General features: G+C 60.4%; 3 protein-coding genes across 5 annotated transcripts; 2 read left to right on the top strand and 1 right to left on the bottom strand.

Moving 5' to 3' along the window:
- Positions 1 to 512: 512 nt before the first annotated feature.
- LOC132348055 (uncharacterized) lies at positions 513 to 11,271 on the top strand. Its single transcript, XM_059895208.1, has 6 exons — positions 513 to 1,025; positions 1,151 to 1,382; positions 9,441 to 9,561; positions 9,934 to 10,098; positions 10,697 to 10,783; positions 11,147 to 11,271. Exons 1-6 carry the CDS (start codon positions 997 to 999, stop codon positions 11,269 to 11,271), a joined length of 759 nt encoding a protein of 252 aa, XP_059751191.1. The 5' UTR covers positions 513 to 996.
- Positions 9,918 to 16,134, bottom strand: DDX51 (DEAD-box helicase 51). 3 transcript variants are annotated; one of them, XR_009497256.1, is made up of 15 exons: positions 15,563 to 16,134; positions 14,386 to 14,536; positions 13,930 to 14,075; positions 13,772 to 13,843; positions 13,570 to 13,676; positions 13,299 to 13,407; positions 13,077 to 13,222; positions 12,738 to 12,930; positions 12,536 to 12,651; positions 12,339 to 12,455; positions 12,049 to 12,150; positions 11,872 to 11,935; positions 11,638 to 11,772; positions 10,148 to 11,413; positions 9,918 to 10,023 (listed from the first exon to the last, which is right to left on the bottom strand). XR_009497256.1 is itself a non-coding variant. In XM_059894385.1 (15 exons), the coding sequence occupies exons 1-15, from the start codon at positions 16,118 to 16,120 to the stop codon at positions 11,387 to 11,389; spliced, it is 1,956 nt and encodes a 651-aa protein (XP_059750368.1). In that variant the 5' UTR covers positions 16,121 to 16,134; the 3' UTR covers positions 9,918 to 11,386. The 3 variants fall into 3 exon arrangements, 2 of the variants coding, with proteins under 2 accessions (XP_059750368.1, XP_059750367.1); XM_059894385.1 differs by having other exon boundaries at positions 9,918 to 11,413; positions 15,563 to 15,714; positions 15,802 to 16,134; XM_059894384.1 differs by having other exon boundaries at positions 9,918 to 11,413.
- Positions 16,135 to 16,200: 66 nt separating this feature from the next.
- On the top strand, positions 16,201 to 21,821 carry NOC4L (nucleolar complex associated 4 homolog). Its single transcript, XM_059894586.1, has 15 exons — positions 16,201 to 16,388; positions 16,717 to 16,837; positions 17,322 to 17,428; positions 17,725 to 17,832; positions 17,997 to 18,146; positions 18,227 to 18,326; positions 18,415 to 18,449; positions 18,781 to 18,831; positions 18,914 to 19,025; positions 19,186 to 19,246; positions 19,380 to 19,490; positions 19,621 to 19,781; positions 19,871 to 19,953; positions 20,241 to 20,354; positions 20,443 to 21,821. Exons 1-15 carry the CDS (start codon positions 16,272 to 16,274, stop codon positions 20,560 to 20,562), a joined length of 1,551 nt encoding a protein of 516 aa, XP_059750569.1. The 5' UTR covers positions 16,201 to 16,271; the 3' UTR covers positions 20,563 to 21,821.
- Positions 21,822 to 23,688: the final 1,867 nt, after the last annotated feature.

Here is a 23,688-nt window from a genome sequence, read left to right as displayed (position 1 = left end):
CGGACGGGTGGACGGAAGGTTGCAGGCGAACGGGAGGAACGAGCGGAGGCTGGCGCGCAGGTGACCGCCAGCGAAGGAAGCCGGGGGAGTGCGCAGGCGCGGGCCGGGGGCCTCGGGCGCAGGTCCCGCCTCAGCCGCCGCTGCTTCCGGTCCTCCCGCCCTCGCCCCGCCAGCCCGCGCCGATCGGCCGGCGCCGCGCCTGCGCACTGGGGCCAGGCTGGCCGCCGGCTCAGGTCGGGTCCGGTCGGGTGGGTCGGGCCAGCCCTCGGCCGCCGCCGCTCTCGTCCCCTTCTGGCACTCTCCGCCGCGTCGCCCGCCCGCCCGCCGCGGTGAGGGCCCGCAGCCTGTCCGCGCCGGGGCGGGGGCGGACGCTCAGGGCCGTGCGGCTCTCCTTCGGCCTCCCCGCCCGCCCGTTGCCCCCGCGTTCCCCCGGTCCACCTCCCCCTCAACGCCCCCGCGCCCCTGTGACCCTCGCCGCTGACCCCCGCCCCGCCGGCCCCGGGAGGCCGCTGTCCGCGGTGCTGACGCCGCCGGCGCCGCGTGTCTGGAGGGGCCGCTGGTCGGGGTGTCCCCGCCCCACACCCGGGAGGCGGAGTGGAGTCTGGGCTGCGGCGTCTCCTCAGCCGGCCCCGCCGGGGCGTCTGTCGGGAGAGGCGCCTCGCCACCCCTGCCCCCGGAGGCCTTTCCCAGGACGGAGAGCGAGAACGGCGCTCAGCTTTGCCCTCAAGCCCGAAGGCCGCGCGGCCTAGCAGACACTTCACAACCCGGCCCCAGAGCTGAGTGAGGATCCCTTCCTCGCCGAAAACGGCTTTGGCTACGCGCAGCTCGCAGCTCGCGCGCCAAGCTCCAGCTCCCCGGTCAGTTCCCCGGGCTTCACGGGGCCGGCGTCCGCCAATGACACGTGAGAAGGTGGAGCACCTCTCAGCCCACGTGACTGGCTTCCAGTTGTGGTGTTGGGTCTTGACGATTCCTGGGTGCTTCGTGCGTTGAGTGGGGATGCCCAACGCCTACACGGTGACACAGAGGTATTGCGCACGCATTTCTGTAACCTTTTGCCAAGCAGGTAGACAGGATGTTCGTTTATTTATAAAAGTGTCTACTTAATGTTCACATCAAGGTAGCAAGAGAAATACGACTTTCTCCTTTAAAGGTTGTCAGCTAAACCGGCTGCAAAAGTGGGAACGAAGCCCAAAAAGGCGGCAGGAAAGAATAAATCTTCAGACAAAAAAAGGTGCAAACAAAAGGGAAAAGGGGAGCAAAGGGAAAACAGGCTGAAGCGGCTAACCAAGAGACTAAAGAAGGTGTGCCTGCAGAAAATGGAGAAACTAAAAACGAGGACAGCCCAGCCTCTGTTGGCGCAGGAGAGAGAGAAGCCAGGTCTGGTTAGTATCACACACCTGGTCCTATCAGTGGACCCTGTCTCTTCCTGCACAATCCAGAGGAATATTTTTACCAACTATTTCGTAAATGACAGTTTTTTAGTAGCTCTGGAAACATTTTTAACTAATTAATTTATTTTTTGGCTGTGTTTGGGCCTTCGTTTCTGTGCGAGGACTTTCTCCAGTTGCGGCGAGCGGGGGCCACTCTTCATCGCGGTGCGCGGGCCTCTCACTATCGCGGCCTCTCCTGTTGCGGAGCACAGGCTCCAGACGCGCAGGCTCAGTAGTTGTGGCTCACGGGCCTAGTTGCTCCGCGGCATGTGGGATCTTCCCAGACCAGGGCTCGAACCCGCGTCCCCTGCATTGGCAGGCTGATTCTCAACCACTGCGCCACCAGGGAAGCCCCAGTATATGATGTTAAATTGTGAATTAGTGGGACTTATGATGGAACAGCATATCAACATTTGAAGATATTGGTACTTGCTATCCTGTTAAGGAAAATTTGCTTCCAAATTTTAAGCTGGAAAGTCACTGGAATAACTGTTCAGAAAAGAATCACAACTACATGATTTTTTCGATTTTTGGTATGTATGTTAAGAATTGTGTGCAGGGACTGCCCTGCTGGCACAGTGGTTAAGAATCCGCCTGCCAATGCAGGGGACACGGGTTCGAGCCCTGGTCCGGGAAGATCCCACGTGCCGCGGAGGAACTAAGCCCGTGCGCCACAACTACTGAGCCTGCGCTCTAGAGCCCACGAGCCACAACTGCTGAGCCCGCGTGCCGCAGCTACTAAAACCCGTGCACCTAGAGCCCGCGCTCCGCAACAAAAGAAGCCAACACAGTGAGAAGCCCCCACACCACAATGAAGAGTGGCTCCCGCTCTCCGCAACTAGAGAAAGCCCACACGCAGCAACGAAGACCCAACGCAGCCAAAAATAAATTAATTAATTAATTTTTTTAAAATGCTTTAAAAAAATTGTTTTTCTTCAAACTGAGTTTGACAATTCTTCTGGATAGAAATTCTATATAGGATCATGTGATTTGAAAAACTTTTAACTGTTTCCCCTGAATTTATATGATGTATTATGATGGAAAAAAATGAGATCTGAGCCTCTTATAAAATACATTTGTCTATAGAATACACGTACTTTATACAAACATATTTGGAAATAGGGAATCACCTGTATTCTGGGCTTTAGTCCCAAGTTGTGATGGAGTGGAGGGGCTGAAGACACCAACTGCCTCTTGGCTCGGGCAGGGTGTTCCCCTCTCATCCTCAGTTCCCTTGGTGTCAAATAGGAAGATGGTGGAATTTGTCTGGTGGTGTTCTCATGAATAGTCACTGAGTGAGGGATGGGAAGCCATTAGCACATGTCTGAGCCCAGAGGACTGGCCTTGGAAAATGTTAGCCTGGCTGGAGGAACCCTCAACTCCAGGCCTCAAGGAACTCCAGCCAGCGGCCCCCAGAATGTATGCTCATGACAGAAAATCACAGCATACACAGCGAAGAGGCCTCAGGAGTGAGGGTCAGACTCACCTGTAGAGACGTTAAGACGCCAGAATTGCTGGATCTAGAATAAGAAATGCAAAATGTATTTCATATGGTTAAAGAAACAAAGGAGGAAATAACAAGCATGGAGGAGAAACAAGGGGTCACCAGAGACCAAGCAGATTAAAAAAAAAAAAAAATGAACCAAATAGTTCTTCTAGAAATTAAACATAAAACAATTGAAACTTAAAACTTAGTGGAAGTGATCTCAATCCCTACCTCACACCATATGCAAAAATTAATGCAAAATGGATCAGAGACCTAAATGTGAAACTCACAGTTCTGAAACACAGGAGAAAATCTTTGTAACCTTGGGTTAAATTAAGATTTCTTAGCTACAACACCCAAAGCACAATCTATAAAACAATAAAAATGAAAAGTGGAACTTTATTAAAATTAAAAACATTTTTGCTGTGTGAAAAACATTATTGAGAGAATGAAGAGCCGCTGGGAGAAAACATTTGCAAAAGACGCAGCCAATGAAGCTCATGTAATCAGGACATAAAAATAAAAGAAAAAAACGCATCTCCTTTACTCACGACACTTCTGACACCAGCTGCATGGGGGTCTCCCACACCAAGCAGTTCTCCAGGTCTCCGTGACATGGACCGGCTGTCCTTCAAGAGCCCAGTTCTGATGCTGACTGCCCGAGGCTAGCACAGAGCCTGCAGGCTAAGGACCCAGCCCCACAGACGACCCCCTTCAGATGCCAGTTACAAGTGCCAGGTTGTCACCTGTCCTTTTGACCAACTGGCTATAAATTGGAGGATTCCACAACCCCTCCTTGGGTTGGATCATTTGCTAGGACGGCTCACAGAACTCAGGAAAAGTTTACTTACTAGGTTAGTGGTCTATGATAAAAGGATATAACTCAGGAACAGCCAGATGGAAGAGATTCATAGGGCAAAGTGTGGGGAATGGAAGTGGAACTTCCTTGCCCTCTCTGGGCACCACTCTCCCAGAATCTTCATGTGTTCACCAACCGGGAAGCTCCCCCAAACCTGTCCTTCTGGGGTTTTGTGGAGGCTCCATTGCATGGGCCGGATTGATGATTACCTCAGTGCCTACCCCTTCTCTGCTCCCCAGAGGATGGGGGGGAGGTGAGGCTGAAGGTTCCAAGCGTCTGATCATAGTTTGGTCTTTCTGGTGACCAGCCCCCAGCCAGGAGCCCACCACGAGTCACCTCATTGGAACAAAAGACCCTCCTGGCACCCCTGCCACTCAGGGGATTCCAAGGGTTCTAGGAGCTCTGTGTCAGGAGCTGGGGGGCAGAGACCAATATACAATATATATTTCTTATCATTTCACAGTAAAGAATTGTCAGAGGGCTTCGCTGGTGGCACAGTGGTTAAAAATCCGCCTGCCAATGCACGGGACACGGGTTCGATCCCTGGTCCAAGAAGATCCCACATGCCGCAGAGCAACTAAGCCCGTGCACCACAACTACTGAGCCTGCGCGCCTAGAGCCCGTGCTCCGCAACAAGAGAAGCCACCACAATGAGAAGCCCGCGCACTGCAACAAAGAGTAATCCCCACTCAACGCAACTGGAGAAAGCCCACGCGCAGCAACGGAGACCCAACGCAGCCAAAAATGAAAATAAATAAATTTATTTTTTTAAAAAATTGTCAGAACTCCATAGCAAGAAAATAACTCATTTTGGGAACTTCCCTGGTGGCAAAGTGGTTAAGACTCTGTACTCCCAATGCAGGCGGCCCGGGTTCAATCCCTGGTCAGGGAACTAGATCCCACATGCGTGCCTCAACTTAGAGTTTGCATGCCACAACTAAGGAGCCGGCGAACTGCGACTAAGGAGCCCATGAGCTGCAACTAAGGAACCCACCTGCTGCAAGTAAAGCGTGGTGCAACCAAATATTTTTTTGTTTTACAAAAGAAAGAAGACTCATTTTTAAAAGTGGACAAAAGATTTGAACAGACACTTCACCAAATAAGCTCTAAGAATGGCAAATAAGCACATGAAAAGATGTCAGTATCCTTTCATTAGGGAAATACAAATTAAAACCACAAGGAGGGGCTTCCCTGGTGGTGCAGCGGTTGAGAATCTGCCTGCCAATGCAGGGGACACGGGTTCGAGCCCTGGTCTGGGAAGATCCCACATGCCGCGGAGCAACTGGGCCCGTGAGCCACAACTACTGAGCCTGCGCGTCTGGAGCCTGTGCTCCGCAACAAGAGAGGCCGCGAGAGTGAGAGGCCCGCGCACCGCGATGAAGAGCGGTCCCTGCTCGCCGCAACTAGAGAAAGCCCTCGCACAGAAACGAAGACCCAGCACAGCCATAAATAAATAAATAAATAAATATTTTTAAAAAACAGGGCTTCCCTGGTGGTGCAGTGGTTGAGAATCTGCCTGCCAATGCAGGGGACACAGGTTCGAGCCCTGGTCTGGGAGGATCCCGCGTGCCGCGGAGCGGCTGGGCCCGTGAGCCACAATTACTGAGCCTGCGCGTCTGGAGCCTGTGCTCCGCAATAACAGAGGCCGCGAGAGTGAGAGGCCCGCGCACCGCGATGAAGAGTGGCCCCCGCTTGCCGCAACTAGAGAAAGACCTCGCACAGAAACGAAGACCCAACACAGCCATAAATAAATAAATAAATAAATATTAAAAAAAAAAACAAAAAACCACAAGGAGATACAAGGACACACCTGTTAGGATGGCTAAACAGTGAAGAGCGTGGCTAGTGAGGGTGTGGAGCAGCCTGTTCCCACGCTCTGTGGGTAGGCATGCCGAAGAGTAAAGCCCCTTTGGAAACAGCTTGGCAGTTTCTTATATATTTTACTTAAACAATCATTTACTCTCTGACCCAGCAATCTCACTTCTCACAGTTTACACAGAAGTGAAAACACACATCCACATAATAACCTGTATGCAAATGTTTATAGCAGCTTTATTCGTAATCTCCCCAAACTGGAAGCAACCGAGTCATTCAACTGGCAAATGGAGAAGCAAACCATGGCCCCTCCGGACGATGACATGGCACTCAGGTAGCAGGACCAGGCTGCTGGTGCTCAGACGGCAGGGGGAATCTCAAATGTATTGTGCAAAAGAGGCCAGACACAAAAGGCTGCATACTCTATGATTTCACTTATATGACGTCCTGGAGACGGCAAAACTATAGGGTCAGACTATAGCTCAGGGGTCTCAGGGGTGGGATGGGGACGGGGGTGGGGGAAGGACTGACCTCAAAAGAGCCATTGGGGATTTGGGGGGTGATGGAAATGTCCTGTTCTTGATTGCGTTGGTGGTTACATGACCACAGGCCTTTGTCAACACTCATAAAACTATACATCAAAAAGGGTGATTTGGGGGACTTCCCTGGTAGCGCGGTGGTTAAGAATCCGCCTGCCAATGCAGGGGACACGGGTTCGAGCCCTGGTCTGGGAAGATCCCACATGCCGTGGAGCAACTAAGCCCGTGTGCCACAACTACTGAGCCTGCGCTCTAGGGCCCGTGAGCCACAACTACCGAGCCCACGTGCTGCAGCTACTGAAGCCTGTGCGCCTAGAGCCTGTGCTCCGCAACAAGAGAAGCCACCACAATGAGAAGCCCGCGTGCAGCAACGAAGACCCAGTGCAGCCAGAAAAAAAAAGGGGGGTGGTGATTTTTACTGAATGCAAATTATTTAAAAATTTTTTTAATTTAAAACGTTTTGAATTTTATTTTTTGGCCGAGCTGTGTGGCACGCGGAATCTTAGTTCTCCAACCATGGATCGAACCCGTGTCCCCTGCGGTGGAAGCGTGGAGTCCTAACCACTGGACTGCCAGGGAAGTCCCCTGTATGCAAATTCTACTGCAGTTTTTAAAAACTTCATGGGAGAGTAAACAGTACATTTGAGAATTAGTGACAGAGAGGTCTGGCCTACTGCAACACAAAGAACAGGAAGAAAGATGTGTGGAGAGACAGATGGCAGAGGGGTGAGAGGTCTAATGTCGGAGCTGAGTTCCAGAAGAGAATGCGTGACAGGTAATATCTGAGGACTTTCGAGAACCGGCTTACGGTACCAATCCAGAGATTCAGGAAAGCCAGAAGGTCTCAAACAGGATAAAGAAAAGATTCCCCGCAGACACATTTAGGCCAACGGTAAACTCGGGAGGCAAGGAGAGGTCACAGGAGTGGAGGGGACACACAGATCACCTGCAGAAGGACAGTTAGGCCAACGGCTAACTTCTCAGTGGTACCTACGGAAACTGGAGAGTTCTCTCGAGGGTTGGGCTGAACACAGGCTCCGTGGGGTGCCGTGCGGATGGCTTCGGGGGAGCTGCCTCTTCAGGGTGTCCCTCCACCCACTGTGCCCGCCCGCCGTGGGCACAAGTCTGAGGACAGGACGCGCTCAGGCAGGCTGGGGGCAGGGATGCAGCGGCTTCCAGGTGGCAGCTTCTGCTTTGTGTCTCAGCACGACCTGGAGGACCCATCCTTCCAGCTGAGAGAGCGCTGGACGTAGATTTTGGCAACAGACCTCACAGAGCTCAGAAAGGGACCAAAGGATCGAGTGACGTTTCGACAACAAAGCTCTTTCTGGTGCCATCAGTTTATTTATGGGAATGGGATTTTTTCAGTGTTTTGATTTATAAATTGGAAAAATAATAAGAATAGAGTTGACGCTGAGCCTTGTGGACATAGGAACTAACTGAAGAAAACAGATTAGCCCTCTCCATCTATTAAATTTTACTTTTTATATTTAGTACTTATTTACCATAACTGTAATACACTTGTGTCATTTTGATTACTTGCATACCAATAATAATTGTACTGATTTCTCAATCCAGAAGATTATTATTTTTGAACACTTAGAGCCTTGTGGTCAATTCTGGAGCACATTTCTATTGCAGAGACGCATGATTGGTGATCTATAAAATAATTCCAAGCATAAAATACATAGATCTGTGGGGGGGATGGAGCGGGAATAGGGATTCACAGAGAGGAGTGTGGGGTGATGGCCAGCGTCCAGTCGTAGATGGAGTATTGGATGGTACCTGACAGTCCCCTTATTTGCCTTTTCATGCCTGGCTCTGTCGTGATGCTCTGGGGGTGCGGGTTCGCAGACACGGCACATGTGTCCAGAGCTGTGGCCATGGCCTCGCCATCCTCCTCCTCTGTCTCTTGTACCAGAAGGCGTCGATGTGCCCGGGGGAGGAGAAGCTGGCAGGCCACAGCACCCCCTTCACACACGTGACAGGGAACGCTCCCAGGAGCACCGGTGGGCACATTCTAGACTGCTCTTCAGCAGGAGGGAGCCTTCGCTGCACCAGAGAATGGCACCTCCCCTCCAGCCTTCGGAGAGGCAGCACCTGGGGCTTTCCTGGGTGACGAGACCTGCGGGTGCCTCGCTCGCCATCCTTGCCCCGCGCGCCCAGGGGGGCGAGGGCGGCAGAATGGTTACACCAAGGCCACGCTGTCATCTGCGTGCCTCGGTGCTCGTGGGCCGGCCTGGCCGAGGGGTCCCCCCAGGAGGGCCGAACAACCAGCCCAGGGCCGTCGGACGACCAGCACAGCTGCTGGACCGGTGGGTCCCTGCCCGGCCCTGCTCAGTCCTAACCCTGCTCAGTTCTGACCCTCGGGGGGGATGCAGTTCCGGGGTCTGAGGTCCCCCTGGAGCCTTTGTGAGCTCAGTTCCTGCCAGCACAGAGCACCTGTGCCCCCCCTGCTGTGCGGTGGCAGCAGGAATGCCAGCGAGGCTGCTCTGCCACGTTCGCACCCCCTTCACTCTTTCCTTCTTTTTCCTCCCAGTTTTATTGAGATGTAATTGACATACAGCACTGCATATGTTTAAGGTGTGCAGCGTCACGATCTGACTTGCACATCATGGAGTGATTATCACCGTAAGTTTAGTGAACGTCCGTCATCTCACACAGATGGAACATTAAATAATAGAAAAAAAATGTTTTCCTTGTGGTGAGAACTCCGGATTTTTTTTTTTTTAATTATTAGCACCTTTAATTATTATTTATTTGTTTGTTTATTTGTCTGTGTTGGGTCTTCGTTTCTGTGCAGGGGCTTCCTCCAGTTGCGGCGAGCGGGGGCCAGTCTTCATCGCGGTGCGCGGGCCTCTCACTGTCGCGGCCTCTCCTGTTGCGGAGCACAGGCTCCAGACGCGCAGGCTCAGTAGTTGTGGCTCACGGGCCCAGTTGCTCCGCGGCATGTGGGATCTTCCCAGACCAGGGCTCGAACCCGTGTCCCCTGCACTGGCAGGCAGATTCTCAACCGCTGCGCCACCAGGGAAGCCCCAGGATTTACTCTTAACAGCTCTCATACACGTCATGTATAACCTACAGCAGTGTTAATTATATTTGTCATGTTATACACTACATTCCTAGTACTTATTTATCTAATAAAGGGAAGTTTGTACCTTTTGACCGTCTCATCCAATCCCCCTGCTTCTGGTAATGACAAACCTGATCTCTTTTTCTATGAGTTTGTTTTGCAGTATGATTGACTGATTGGCTTACACGCTGTTAATTCCTGCTACTTCACTCTTCTCTGAAGTCTTCTTCTTTTCCAGATAAATGCCCAGCGAGTCGCTGTTGAAACCCAACAGCAAAGTGACCTGCACACCGCAGCCTGCCTTGAAGACACCACTACCGCCCGTCTCCCACATGCCCAAGGCCCCAGAGACCCAGCAGGTGCAGGGTAGGCCCTGTATCTCCAAGTTCAAAGTGAAGGGCTAAAGCAGGCAATGCCGTTTCTGCCTGGTGGTCACTTTGCTACTCCCGAGGCCCCCCCCCCCCCCTTAGAAGTGAGGGCACAGGAAGGCTCGGGGCAGGCCACAGCCGAGGTGCTTCGGCTCGGTCTCCCTCGGCAGCAGACAGCGCCTGTGGGCCCCCGCGTGAATGCCTGCATGCTCCCGGCCCCCCCGCCTCCACTTGAACCTCTTCCCAGAACTTGTGGACAGGCTCGGGGCCACCGCACGCGCTGCAGGTTCTCTCCTGTCCCCACGCGCCTGGCCACTCCGCAATACTCAGTAAAGGTGACATCGGAATTCTTTGTTCTGTTAGCATTTATCAATATTACAAAACTTCAAAAGGCTCAGCTGTGGTCTTTAGTCACCTGCCTGGGCCTCTTCCCGTCTTCTGGCACAAGCGTGACTGAATGTAAAGAAAAAGGCAGGCTGAGGAGGCAATCTGGTATTTCCAGCAATCCTATCACCCAGGGGTACGTGTGTGTTCACTATTTTTTTTAATTTTATTTATTAAAAAAAAAAAAATTTACTTAGTTTTGGCTGCGTTGGGTCTTCATTGCTGCACGCGGGCTTTCTCTAGTCACGGCGAGCGGGGGCTACCCTTTGTTGCGGTGCACGGGCTTCTCATTGCGGTGGCTTCTCTTGTTGCGGAGCACGGGCTCTAGGCATGCAGGATTCAGTAGCTGTGGCACGCGGGCTCAGTAGTTGTGGCGCACGGGCTTCGTTACTCCGCGGCATGTGGGATCTTCCCGGGCCAGGGCTCCAACCCATGGCTCCCGCATTGGTGGGCGGATTCCTAACCACTGCGTCACCGGGGAAGAAGTCCATATTTGTTTTTAAACAAACAGATGCTTTATTGAGATACAATCCACGGACCGGGAAGCTGCCTCTCAGAGGCCGTGCATGGCTGTGCCATCCCCCCGGGTCCCATGCGAAGCCTGGACTGAAATGTGAGTAGGTTCGGTATGCAGAGTGCATTTATAGCCCCGAGAGGTCCGGGCTAGTGCAACCCGAGCCCTGGTCCGCGTGCGCTCCTGTAAGCTGCCCACTCCGCCCCATGACGTCCACTCGGGCAACAGCGAGCACACGGGACGCCAGGACTCATGGGCGGTTATTCTGCCGACACGAGGAGCTGCAGTTCATTCCCATTAAGGCTCTGTCAACACGTGAGTTTTGGAAACGAGGCTTTCTCAGAGACGGCGGTCAGCGCTCTGAAGCCTGCTTCCCGGACGCTCGTCTTACACGCGCGGTGACTAATCGTGAAGTCCAGCCGCAATGACCACGCAGCGCATCCTCCGGTCTCTGCGACGCCTCGCGGGGGACGGCTACTTAGCGGCCGGCGGTTCACCCCGACAGCGAGGGACCCAGGGCCACCTCTGCCACGCAGGGTGGTGGCTCACGCTGTTAGAAAAACTGAATTCCTGAAGGTACCTCAAGGCTGATCCCCGACTTACAGCCTAATGCATGGCAGACGCCACGCCGTCAGTTCCGGGGGAGTGTAAACAGTTTCGCTGGAGCCTCGTTTCCAGAAAGACCACCCGACGGGGCTGACCTCGTGCCCCCTGGAAGGTCTCAGGCCTGGGCCAGAGCCGTGTGTCCAGGGGGCCGGGCCCAGGGCAGCGGCGTGCTTGGGGACCGAGGCTCTCTCAGCTGAGGGAGCCCCGTCTCCTGCTCGTGCGTCTGGCAACCGGTGCTCAGGGTGTTTCCGGAAAGGAGGCGGCCCCCCCGCCAGGAGGGGAGGAGCCCTCGCCGCTGTCCCGAGCCCCGGCCTAGGCTGCCTTCTGCTTCCGCTCCTCCTGCGGGGGGTGGGGGTGGGGGGGGGATGGGGGTTGGCAGGCGCCGCCCTCCCCTCACTCCCTGTGGCTGGCCCTGCCCTCCACCCCCGAGGGCAGAGACGCCCCACGCCCGCTCCTGCTCGGAAAGCGAGTGCGGCGCCGGGCCCCTCCGGGCCGCGGGCCTCGCCTGCCCATCTCCTCCCTCCACCTCGGTCGTCCCGGGACGAGCCCCCGCGGCGCCTCACCCTGACGGCGCTCTCCAGCTGGGACAGGGCCTCCTGGTACCGCGGGGCCAGCGGCTGCAGGAGCTCACTGGGGGCGTCATGCCGCTCCAGCCCGGGCACCCCGCCTTCCCTGAGCATCCGGACAAACCTCCTCTCCTGCAGGGAAGGAGCATGTGAGGGGAAGACGCTCCCGCCCCGCCGGGGCCCCCAGGGCGAGCCTGCACCCCACCTCCTGCTGAGACCACGCAAGCTGACCTGCACCTTGAGGAGCAGCGTGAAGGCCTGTCCAGATTTTCCGGCGCGGGCGGTTCTTCCAACCCTGAAACGGAGCACAGCCCCCTCCAGAGCGGTGGCCCCCAGCCCCTGAGGGCTGTTGGGACCAGGCTTTCTCCCCAGGCCACCCCCTCCCCAGACCCAGGGCCAGTCCCGCACCGGTGCACGTAGGTCCGCAGGTACTGGGGGGCGTCGTAGTTCACCACCAGCTGCACGCCCTGCACGTCGATGCCGCGGGCCGTGGCGTCGGTGCTGATGAGGCTGGCGGGACACGAGGGGTCGCGGGCCCTGCCTGAGGCCGGGAGCGGGGACACACGCCCCTTCCCGCCCTGCTGGGGACGCTGCCACAGAGCTGGGGAGGGCCCGAGGCGCCCTTCAGGACCCCAGGCTGACGCGGCGCAAGCACCCTCCCCGGAGCAGGACCCCGGCCCGTCTCCCCAGGTACTCACAGCTGGATCTTCCCCTGCTGAAACCGCTTCAAGATCCGCTTCCTGGAGCCAGGCCCGTAGCGGGAGGAGAACTCGGCCACGCGCACGCCCCCGAAAGCCTGGACCAGCAGGAACAGCCTGGGCGGGAGAGGCCGGAGCCGGTGGGCGGGAGGAACCACCTCCTCTCCCCTCCGGCCCCCGCACCGTGCCGGCCTCACCTGTGGGAGTTCTCGCGGGAGTTGGTGAAACACAGAACCCGTGAGAGATTCATCTCCAGGAGCAGGTGCAGGACGACCAAGGGCTTGAGGCGGAGGCTGCAGGGCACGTAGCGATGCTGCGGGGGACGGCGCGGGGTTGGCCACGGCCCGGTGCCTAGACGCGCCCCCCCCCCCCGCCCCCACCTCCAAGCGCCCTGCTCACCGTGAGCCCCGCAGGGAAGGTGTACTTCCCACCCGAGTCCCCGTCCCCGTCCACGTCTCTGGGGCCCCCGTGCACCGACCCCGTGGAAAAGAGCCGGGGCCGGTAGAGGCCGAGCTGCTGCAGCTTTTCGGGGTTCTGGGTCAGCGTGGCCGAGAAGAGTAGTTTCTGCAGTGGCATCTGGGGGCAGCAGGCGCTGAAAGGGGAGGCAACGCTGGGAAAGCAGCACAGCCCAACCAGCCCACCCGAGCCTGGCGGGAGAGCGTCTCAGACGGGGGACAGCAGAGGGGACCAGCTCAGGGCGGCCCCACTGGGCGCAGAGCAGAGTGCAGGGCCCGGTACCTGGCTGCAGTCACAGCCCGGGGCTGCGTTCTCTGGAGCAGAGCAAAGGGGTCCCTAGTGCCCTCACTGGGAGAGGCCGCGGCCAGCACCCGCGGCAGCCAGGACTGGTGCATGCTGTCTATCACGCGGTCGGCCTCGTCGATGACCTGCGGGGCGGGGGGGCGGGGGGGGCAGGTCAGCCTCGGGTCTGGGCCCGGGCCTCCCTCCGTGGGGGCGACCTACCAGGAAGCGGAGGTGCTGGAGGCTGAATCCTGGGGTCTGCTCGACGTGGTCCACCAGGCGGCCAGGGGTGGCCACCACGATGTCTGCCAGGCAGCGGAAGCCGTCTGCTCTGCGGAGCGGAGAGTGGCTCAGGAGGGCCGCCCGCACTGACGCCCCCGACGTGGGGACCCTGTGGACGGCAGCGCTCGGCTCCCCGGGGCCAGATGGCTACGACGCGGCTGCACAGAGCGGGCCCGCCTCTCGGAGGCGCCCACAGACCGGAGGGACCTACGTGTCCTGCACGAGGCTCTCCTGCTCCTTGGCCAGCGACTTCTGCCCGGCGAGCAGGGCGACCCGAAGAGGAGCGGCGTCTGCGTAGACGCTGAACACGCTGCTCACCTGGAAGAAGAGCAGCCGTCGCCAGCGTGACCTGAGGCCCCACGCCGCAGTGACGAAGACCCTGGGTCTGACCTCCAGGCGTGGGGTCCACGTACCTGCTGGGCCAGCTCCTTGGTCGGCAGCACAACCAGGGCACGAACCTGGCACACGGCTCGCCGCAGCAGGGCCTGCGGGGGGAGGACCGCCACCTGCGTCAGCAGGGCCGCTCCCTGCCTGCAGAGCCGCCTGGAGGGCGAGGGCTCCCTGCGCTCACCTGCACCACGGGGATGACGAAGGCCAGGGTCTTCCCGCTGCCCGTTGGGGCAGAAACACAGAGGTCGCTAGGCCGGTAGCCGCCTCGGCTTACCAGAAACCCGTTGGCTGTGCTCTCCAGGAGAGCGGGAATCACTGCTGCCTGCACTGGACAAGGAACGGCGAGACGCACGTCACGTCGGTGCAGGGACACCCAGTGCTAGCACAGGCACCGGAGACGGCCGCCTCCCTGTCTGTGACCTCTGGGCTGGGCTCTCGCTCAAGGTCAGCACCGGAGCCTCCCGGAGCGCTGAGAGTCGGAAGGTGCTGAGGCCAAGACCACACCTGCCACTGGACGTGTGCACAGGCTGCCTGTGTGGGCAGCTGCTGAGCGATGGCCTTGCACGGCTCTGGGAGAAGATGCTCTGGAAGGAAACCCTGCTCCCACCCCCACCCCACCTGCGCAGGGCAGGGGCACCTGGAAAGTAGGACGAGATGCCCTGAGCCCGCAGCCTCTTCTGCAGGTCCGGGTGGACTTCCGGGATATCCTCGATAGACACCAGGCCTTCGGTGACATTCTTTCCAACGCAGCTTGGCTCAGCCAGCCACGCTGGCAGGAAAGGCTGCACCTACCACAAAGGGAAAGAGAAAGAGATGAGGTGAATACTCCAAAACCCGCCAGACCAGCAGAGCAAGGCCCCAGAAGCCAAGGACTCAAAACACTCAAGCTGAAAAGGCTGCAAGAAAGAGGCAAGCTTTCTAGCTTCTCCTGGACCGCCCACATCTCACTCTCCGTGAAGCCTTTATAGGGCGTGAAAAATACCTACCGAAAAGCGCCACTCCCTGAGCCAAACCACCCAGGGGCTCACCTTCGCACCTAATAACACCCGTACTCCAATGACATCTGTGCTCCAGGCTACACCTGCAAGGTGCCCGTGACCTGGCACTCTCCTGCCCGCGCTTTTGTTTGCTATCACTGGCTCTGCACCAACCATACAAACCCTCTGTCGTTTTGCACACCAAGCTCATTGCTACCTCGGGGCCTTTGCCCCAACTCGGCCCTCTCCCTGGCACACACTTCCCTGCCCCCATCCCACCTTAACCAGGCTGATCCCTGTCTTCTGATTCCAACTCAGAGTGGATCTCCCCAAGGGCCCTGTGCCGAGCCTCTCTTATTCTTCGTGATGAGGCTCACCCTCCACACATCCTTTAGCTCACGTATTCGACTACTGAAATCTCTTATGCTAACGTGAATCTGCAACTCGCCCAGGAACCTGGTAGACCTGGTTGGATCTCCCATTTTGTTTGCTAGACTGGTGAGCACGCTAGATTAGAAGCTCCTTAAATGTGCACCAAAGAAGCGAAGCTGTTTAGAGAGATCTCTGTGACAGCAGCACGGAAACCAAATCAACCCGCTAATTTCGGGAAAAAAAGAGGACTCTTAAAATTGAAAGTAGAAGTGGCGACTTCGCACAAGATTCAAACCGTAAACAAGGCTGCTAAGACGTCAACAGTTGGCCGGCTCAGGTGTTCACTCACCGAGCACAAACCATACACCCACCAGGCGCAAGCACCGTCCTCCAAGCCGTCCCACGAACACAAGCCGCGGTAACGACAGCCACCCCAGCGCTGCAGCCTCCCCCCGGGCCGCTCACCTTCGGCGCCTTGCTCCTCCCGAAGCCCCCGAGCACCAGGGCGTGGGCTGGGGGACCAGAGGCCTCTTCGGGGAGCGGTCCGCCCTGGCCCTCCGGCGACCCCGCGGCTTCGGCTCCCACGCTGTTCCCCGCCGGCGCCTCCTCGCTGCTCTCTGCGCGGCAGAAGCGGGGGCGGGGCGGCGCGTCAGCCCCACGCGGTCCCGAGTCCCAGTGCCCCGCCCCACCCCGCGAGGCCCCACCTGCGCCCGCGTCCTCATCCTCGTCGTCCGCCTTCCGCCGCTTGCAGGGAGGTGCGTGCGGGCTCCCCGGCGCCCCGCCGCTCTTGCGCCTCCGCGTTCTGCGCGGCCGCCGTCGCCGCTTCCCCGCCGCCTGCGCTGTCTGCGCGGCCTCCGCAGGCTCCGAGGGCTCTTGCTGCGGCGGCTGCTTCTGCAGCTGCCGCTCTCGGGCCCGGCACCGCAGCCGCTCTAGCAGCGCGCGAGCCCGGCCGTCCGCCTCGGCCTCGGCCTCCGCGCCGGCCGCCTCGGGGCCCGAGTACCGCGCGACGTGGAAGAGCGCCATGCCGGCCGCCACGCGCCACTCCGGCCCGGCGCGCCGCGATGACGGCCGGGGGGGCGCTGACGTCATCAGGCGCCGGCGGTGACGTCAGTGGCGCGCCGGGCGGCGGAGCCGGGGGGCGGCTGGTTTGGTCTCTGCCGCGTGGGGCGGCGGCATGGAACGGGAAGCCGGCCCTGGGGGCGCGCGCCGGGCGCTGGGCCGCCTGGTGGAGGCGGTGCTGGCAAACCGAGGCAAGGCCAACGCCGTGTTCGACATCCTGGCCGTGCTGCAGGTGGGGGCCCGTGGGGAGCGGCGGGGGTCGCGGCCGGGTCCCGGGGTTGGAGACCAGAATGGGGGCCTTCTCGGGCTCGGACGAGATGGGGCTTGGGTTCTGATGCGGGCAGATGATTGCAAAGCGGAGTTCAGGACTATACTGGGGGTCTTCTCCAATCTCGCAGGGCTTCCAGGTGGGAGGATCTGGTGCGGGGTTTGGCAGAGGTGGGATGGGAGGGTCACGCGGGCTCAGGGGTGGGGTGGGATGGGGCTGGGGTCCTGGTCGGGAAAGGGGGCAGGGGCCACAGCTCCAGGCGGGGCACCCCGCGACCGGCATCTCCCCGCAGTCTGAGGATCGGGAGGAGATCCAGGAAGCGGTGCGCGCATGCAGCCGACTTTTCGGGGCCCTGCTGGCCCGCGGAGAGCTGTTTGTGGGCCAGCTGCCCTCTGAGGAGGTGGTCATGGCAGGTCAGTGTCCAGGAGGGCCTGGTCTCTGATAAGGTTAGAGGGGGATCTTGCTAACATGGGATGAGGCCCCCCCCCCCCAAAACTCCATCATAGGCCATGCGGGTCGGTGGGATCGGGAGATTGTGTTTGGGAGAAGGGGTGGGTAATAGGGACGTTGAAGCCAGATGTAAGGAAAGGTTGGGTGGGGTGTGACTGCTTGTTTTGTGTGTCTTGTGGGATTTGATGTTGCGTATCGTTGAGTGTTAATTCCATGGAAGTTTAGAGTTACGTGTCTCAGTCCTTGGCACGTCTGGGTCTTGGGGTGAAAGAAGAGAGGACCCTGCCTGGGGGAACGTGCTGGTCCTGCCCCAGATCTGGAGCTGCAGTGACTCGTTTTCACTCATTCCTCGTCGGGGCTGAGTAGAGGGCAGGGGGAGGGTGGGGCTGGGTCCCGTCTGGCGTGTGCGGGCATCGGTGTGGGCTGACCGCCCTGCCCCACCTGCAGGGTCCCGGGGGGCCACTCGCAAGTACAGGGTGTGGATGCGACACCGGTACCACAGCTGCTGCAACCGCCTGGGGGAGCTCTTGGCTCGCTCCTCCTTTCAGGTCAAGGTGAGTCTGGGTGGCTGGCCTTGCTTGCCCGCGCAGCCCGACCCCAGGCTCTCCGCACAGCAGGGGTCTGCGAGGGGTCTGGGGCCGTGGCTGCAGGTGCCGGTCCAGGTGAGGGTGCTGTCTCTTTCTGTGGCTGGTTCCTCTGGGTGTGGCTGTGTCCGTCCTGCCTCCTGATTCTCACAGGAGCTTTATTTTGCGGGTATTCAGGCCTGAGGGCCGGGGGAGCTCTGTGGGCCTGTCTGCAGGGGTGACGTGTGGCGGGAGCCTTGCGGTCCCTTTGCCACCCCTCCTTCTAGGAGCTGGCCCTCAGCACGCTCATGAAGTTCCTGCAGCTGGAGGGCGAGCACCCCCTGGAGAAGCCCAAGTGGGAAGGCAACTACCTGTTCCCCCACCAGCTCTTCAAGGTGAGGCCCCGGCTGCCCGCTTGGGGGTCGCCCCGGCTGCCTGTGGGTTGTGGGGCTTGGGGGGACTCTGGCGGCCCCCCTAGACTCTGCTGTGTGAGCTGCATGCCTGGGCCGCCTGTCCTGGGGTTCAGAGGCGCTCACCGCCTTGTTCCCCGTCCCCGCAGTCGGTGGTAGGAGGCCTGCTCTCTGCAGACGAGGACCACTCCCTGCTGCTCTGTCAGTTCCGGGAGTACCTGGAACACGATGACATCCGCTACCACACGATGCAGGCCGCCGCGGACGCCGTGGCCCGGGCCACTGATGGGCGCCCTGAGGTGAGCCGCCTGGGTCCGGGGAGGATGCAGGCGGGTGACGGGCACGCGGCGTCCGGGCGCTCAGGCCAGGTCTGCGGCAGGTGCCCCTCACTTTTTGGAACAACGCCTTCACGCTGCTGTCCTCCGTGAGCCTGCCCCGCCAGGAGCGCGCCCCCTCCAGCTTCTACGTGAAGCACGCAGGTAAGCGCCGGGGCTGGGAGGGCGGGAGGGCGGGAGGGCAGGGGCCTGGCCTGCTCCCGTGTCGGGTGACCCCTCGCTTTATTTGCAGAGCTTTCGGACAAGTGGAAGGTCGTGCATCTGAGGGTGAGGCGCCCTGGGTGGGTGGTGGTTTCCCCGGGAATCCCTGGTTTCCCTGGGAATCCTGGGCCAGCGCCCCCTTCCTGGCCTTGTCAGCCACCGGGGTCACAGGAGGCCCCGAGGGCCCAGGCACGGTTCCCGGAGGTCAGAGGCGGCCTGCCCAGACCTCCCTGGGGCTGAGTGTCGTTGCCGGGGTGGCTGTGAACACAGGGCCTGTGGCCGAGAGGGAGGCGTTCTCTCGCTGGGGTTTCCTAGGCCCTGGCTCCCTACCGGAGGCAGGAGGAGGGTGGGCGGGTCGGGAGCGCGGGGGACGTCCACCCCTGCCGCTTCCCCGCAGGAGCACAGGAAGGCCTTCCAGCAGATGTGGCTCGGCTTCCTCAAGCACCAGGTAGGGGTGGGGGAGGGACCCCGGGGCTGGACTCCAGTGAGCGGGGCGGGCCGCACCCGACCTGACCTGCTGCTTCCGGCAGCTGCCTCTCCGCATCTGCAAGAAGGTGCTGGTGATCACGCACGACTCCATCCTGCCTCACCTGGCACAGCCCAGCCTCATGATCGACTTCCTCGCCCGCGCCTGTGACCTCGGTGAGCAGGGGCCGCCTGGCGGGCCCGGAGCCGGAGCGGGACTGGGGTGCGGAGGGGCGCTCTGCAGCCCCGGGCCAGGCAGCCGGCGGGGCTGTGACCAGCGTCCCGGGGCCGGGCTGTGCCGTTGGTTTGGGCTCCACGGCTGCGCGTCTGTCTGCAGGTGGAGCCGTCAGCCTCCTGGCTTTGAACGGACTTTTCATCCTGATTCATAAGCACAACCTGTGAGTGTCCACCTCGGGGTCTGAGGGCTTTTCAGCTCTGCTCGTTCAGCCGTGACCTGGGCCGGGGTTCCTGATCTGTTCTGTTTGTGGCTCTACCCCGACACGTGCTCCGTCACTCCCCTCACCCCCCCAGGGAGTACCCTGATTTCTACCGGAAGCTGTATGGCCTGCTCGACCCGTCTGTCTTCCACGTCAAGTACCGGGCCCGCTTCTTCCACCTGGCCGACCTCTTCCTGTCGTCCTCGTGAGTGGGGGTGGGGCTGGGGACACCTGGCCTGGCTCAGAGCTGCGGGGCTGCGGCCGCAGGCCAGGACGGGGAGCTGGGGGCTGGCACGGAGGGGTGGAGTCTTACGCCCCGCCCCCCGCCTCCCCAGGCATCTGCCGGCCTACCTGGTGGCCGCCTTCACCAAGCGCCTGGCCCGCCTGGCCCTGACGGCGCCCCCCGAGGCCCTGCTCACGGTCCTGCCCTTCATCTGCAACCTGCTGCGCAGACACCCAGCCTGCCGCGTCCTCGTGCACCGCCCCAGGGGCCCTGGTGAGTGCGGCCGGAGCCCCTGGGAGGCCTGGCCAAGAGCCCAGCACGTGGGCGCAGGTGGCAGACTGGAGTCTGGGTCTCGTTCCTAGAGCTGGACGCCGACCCCTACGACCCCCGAGAGGAGGACCCTGCCCAGAGCCGAGCCCTGGAGAGCTCCCTGTGGGAGCTGCAGGTGAGGGCGCCCTGCCTCCTGGTCACTCCCCGGGCTTCCTGGAGCCGCCCCACCTGGGTGCTCCCCCTCGGCCACCCACCCAGCCCCACCTGTACGCCCCTGCCAGCATCTCTGCCAGGTCCCCAAGGATCCCACCTTGCCCTGTCACTTCGGTCACCCAGGGGAGGCTTTGCGTCCGTCTGTCGCGTCCCTGGCCTGCGGAGGCGGTGGGATGTTCCCCTGCTCAGTGCTTCCTGTGCCCCTCGCTTTGCCCACGAGGGGCGGTGACATCCCACGTGCCCCTCCAGGCCCTCCAGCGGCATTACCACCCCGAGGTGTCCAAGGCCGCCAGCGCTGTTAACCAGGCGCTGTCCGAGGCCGAGGTCAGCATTGCGCCGCTTCTGGAGCTCACCGCCTTCCAGGTGAGGCTGTGAGGCGGGCCGGGGGGCTGGGGCGGTGAGGGCCATGCAGCACGGGGCGCCTGACCGGCCGCCCGTCCCCGCCCCGCAGATCTTCGAGCGGGAGCTGGAGAAGAAGGGGCCCGAGCCGGTGCCGCTGGAGTTCATCCCGGCCCGCGGCCTGCTGGGCCGGCGGGCCGACCTCTGTGCCCAGCACTTCACGCTGAGCTGACCCCGCACGCCCTGCTGCCCCCGACGGGTGGTCTCGTGGGAAAGCCGCTGGGGGCGCTGGTGGGCGGGGGTCTCGGGAGGCGCAGGTCCTTCACCTGTGCCCCTGGGGTGCCCTCCCGTCCACCCGCCGCCCCTCCCCCCGCCCCCCTGCTGCTGGCCTCGCCGGAGGGTGCTGCCCGGGGCCCTCCCTTCCCTGCGGCCTGGTGGGGAGGGGCGGGGGGAGGGGCGGGTGGGCTATGGGGGCGATGCAGGACAGCCCTGCTTCCGGGGCCCCAGCTCCAAGCGCGCTGGGTCGTGGCTTGTGTCGGCCCCCGCGATTCCCCCCCAGACGCGCCAGGCCCTCTGCATCGCTGTGCTCCCTGACACGAGACGGGCCTCGCTTCCGCCAGGGCAGCCGCGAGAGCCTCCCTGCTGCAGTTAGACTGTGACGTGGGAGTATCGGGGGGGCTCTGTGCCCCGGTCAGTCTCAGTGGGGAGCGCAGGGAGGGGCACAAGCTCGCTGTGTCCGGCCAGGCCCTACTGAGGTCACCTTTGTCCCCAGAAGCGCAGTGAGTCCGGGGGTGAGCGCCTGCCCCTGCGCGGAGTGGGCCAGCAGCCCCATTGTGTTTGCAGGGTTATCTTTTCGTGGTTTCTTTTCTACCAAAGGTGCCGTGTTTTCTGTCTCTGGCGGTGATCCCGTTTCCTTTAAAAAACCCACTCGGTTTGGCACACGCCTGGCGCCGGCCCACGCTTGGCAGGGGCTGACGGGGGCACGGGGGTGGGGCAGCCCACAGGGAGAGACCTTGCTGCCCTCCGCCGCCTCCTGTCTGTGTCCCGTTCCTGGCCACACCCCGCCCGTCCCCCCGGGGAGCGGGGTGGGAGCTCGTGGCGGGCACCCTGGGAGTCCCAGCAGGGAAGGGTTCCGCCAATCTGGTGTCCAGGTACCCCCGCCGGCCCGGTTTCCCAGCACGCCCTGCTGGCAGCAGCGCACCACGTGGCCCCGCTGCCCTTCAGCCGTCTTCCCACGAGCAGCAGGGGATGCTCGTTACTGACCTGGAAACCGCCTGGTCCCTGGGGCGCAGGGCTTGCCCGGAGCGGGGGGCGGGGGTGGGCAGTCTTGAGAGAGCCGGGCCGTCTGGCACCAGGAGTGTCCAGTGGGCCAGAGGCCGCCGTGGCCTTGTGTGGGGATGCCAGGGGGCAGTGCTGGACGGCCTGAGGCCTCCCGCTTTTCTTGAAAAATACCATTATGTGAAAAAAATTACAGACTACAAAACACTTGAACAGGTTCTCTTGGTCGTGTCTGGACTCGGCGTCTTGTGCTCCCGTAGGTCCATGCTGTGGCCCATAGCCACTCTGGTCCCTGGGCAGCTGCACTCTGCCGTGTTTGACCTCCGGCAGGTCCCCATTTCCTGTCCTCTGGCCCTGGTTGGCCGTGGGGGAAGAGCGGTGAGCGTGCCCTTCCCAGCGGCTGTGAGGTTGGCTGAGAGGCTGCGTGGTGGGTTGGAGGCGAGAACTGAACGGGGGCTGGGGCACCGCTGGGGCTCTGCCTGTCCTTCAGGAGCCCGAGGGGTGGCCGGGACAGCCTCCGGGGCACATGGGTCTGACTGCAGGGCTCCTGGCTCCGGAGGAGGTACGAGCTCAGAATGTCAAGAGCTTTGGAACCACCTGGGATCAAATAAGATGTCCACGTGGGCAGGCGGAGGGAAGGGCCTCGGGCAAGTGTACAGGGGGGTGGAGGAAATAGCGGCTCCCTGGTCTGTACCAGGAGACCGTCCTGAGCCGCTTGTGAGCGACCCACCTCTGAGCCCAGAGATGAGAATGCAGGCACTTAGAAAGAGTAAACGTTTATATGTTTAAAAAGAAAAAAAGGCACCAGTGAACCCGCTGCTGGCAGCTTCACGCCTCCGATGGCTCCCTCGGAGGAGGAAGGGGAAGCCAGCTGCCTTTTGCTTAACTAAAGCTCTGCCCCAGTTTCTTTGTCGTTTGTAAATTACAAAAGCAGCATGAGCCGAACTAGGAACTCAAGGGAAAGGGTGGGCGTGTGGGGAGACGTGGAAGCCCGCTCGGTCCCCAGTCCCGTAACCCACCCTCCCCTCTGCCGCCACTTGGTCGCCCACACAGACCCTCATGCTGCCCGCGCCGGGGGAGAGGCCAGGTACACCTGCCCAAAGCCTCCCTCCACCTGCCCACGTAGATGTTTTGTTTGTGGCACTGGGGACGCTGTTGTTTCCTAGGTCCAGTTTTTACAGACTGCTTAAAAAAAGATTTCAGACACAGAATGAATACCTTTTTAGCGTAAGTATGCCCCACTTGATATTTGAGATGCACTAAATTTTAAAAGTTGAAGTGAAATCCACAAAACATAAAGCTAACCACTGTAAAATGCATGATTCAGGGACTTCCCTGGTGGCGCAGTGGGTAGGAATCCGCCTGCCAACGCAGGGGACACGGGTTCGAGCCCTGGTCCGGGAAGATCCCACGTGCCACGGAGCAACTAAGCCTGTGCGCCACAACTACTGAGCCTGTGCTCTAGAGCCCTTCCTGCATCTGCGGCGGGCCCCCGCTGGCTGCCCCGCTGCGCGATGCCAGGGCTCCAGGGCTGTCGGGCCCAGAGTTTCAGAAAAGCCTGGAGGGAGGGCGGGGGTGGCCCATTGTCGGGGTGGTTGCCTGCTGTGTGCCCGGGGCACCGTCCCCTGTTCCTGCTGCACAAACAGGCCAGCCCTGTCTCTGGAGCAAAACTCTCCCTGTCTGTCCCTCTGTCCCTCTGTCTCCCTGTCTGTCTCTCTGTCTCCCTCCAGGAGATGAATGGGGCTGTTGGATGATTAAGTCATAGTCACACACGTAATGAGGAATGTGTCACGAGACGCGGAGAACCCTCTCCAGCGATAGGAATGCTCAAGCATTTAATTGGCATTTAGTAAACAAGCTGCAGAGAATTGGATGTCAGAGGGGTATCTCCTGAAACCTCAGTCAGGGCGTAGACCTTGGGGAATGTGCACCCCCCCTCAGGGCTTTCCCGCTGGGCTGGGGGCACGGGGTGGGGGGCAGCAGCTGGCCCCATGGCACCGATCCGCCCTCCTCCGTGGGGCATCGGCGGTTAATGGAAGCCGCCCGGGGCCCCACCCCTGCTCCCAGCTGATCATGGCCC

Source organism: Balaenoptera ricei, chromosome 14 (genome assembly GCF_028023285.1).
Source record: "Balaenoptera ricei isolate mBalRic1 chromosome 14, mBalRic1.hap2, whole genome shotgun sequence".
Classification (NCBI taxonomy): domain Eukaryota; kingdom Metazoa; phylum Chordata; class Mammalia; order Artiodactyla; family Balaenopteridae; genus Balaenoptera; species Balaenoptera ricei.
Note: the sequence above shows the minus strand (reverse complement) of the source record. Positions and strands in the feature narration are given on the sequence as shown.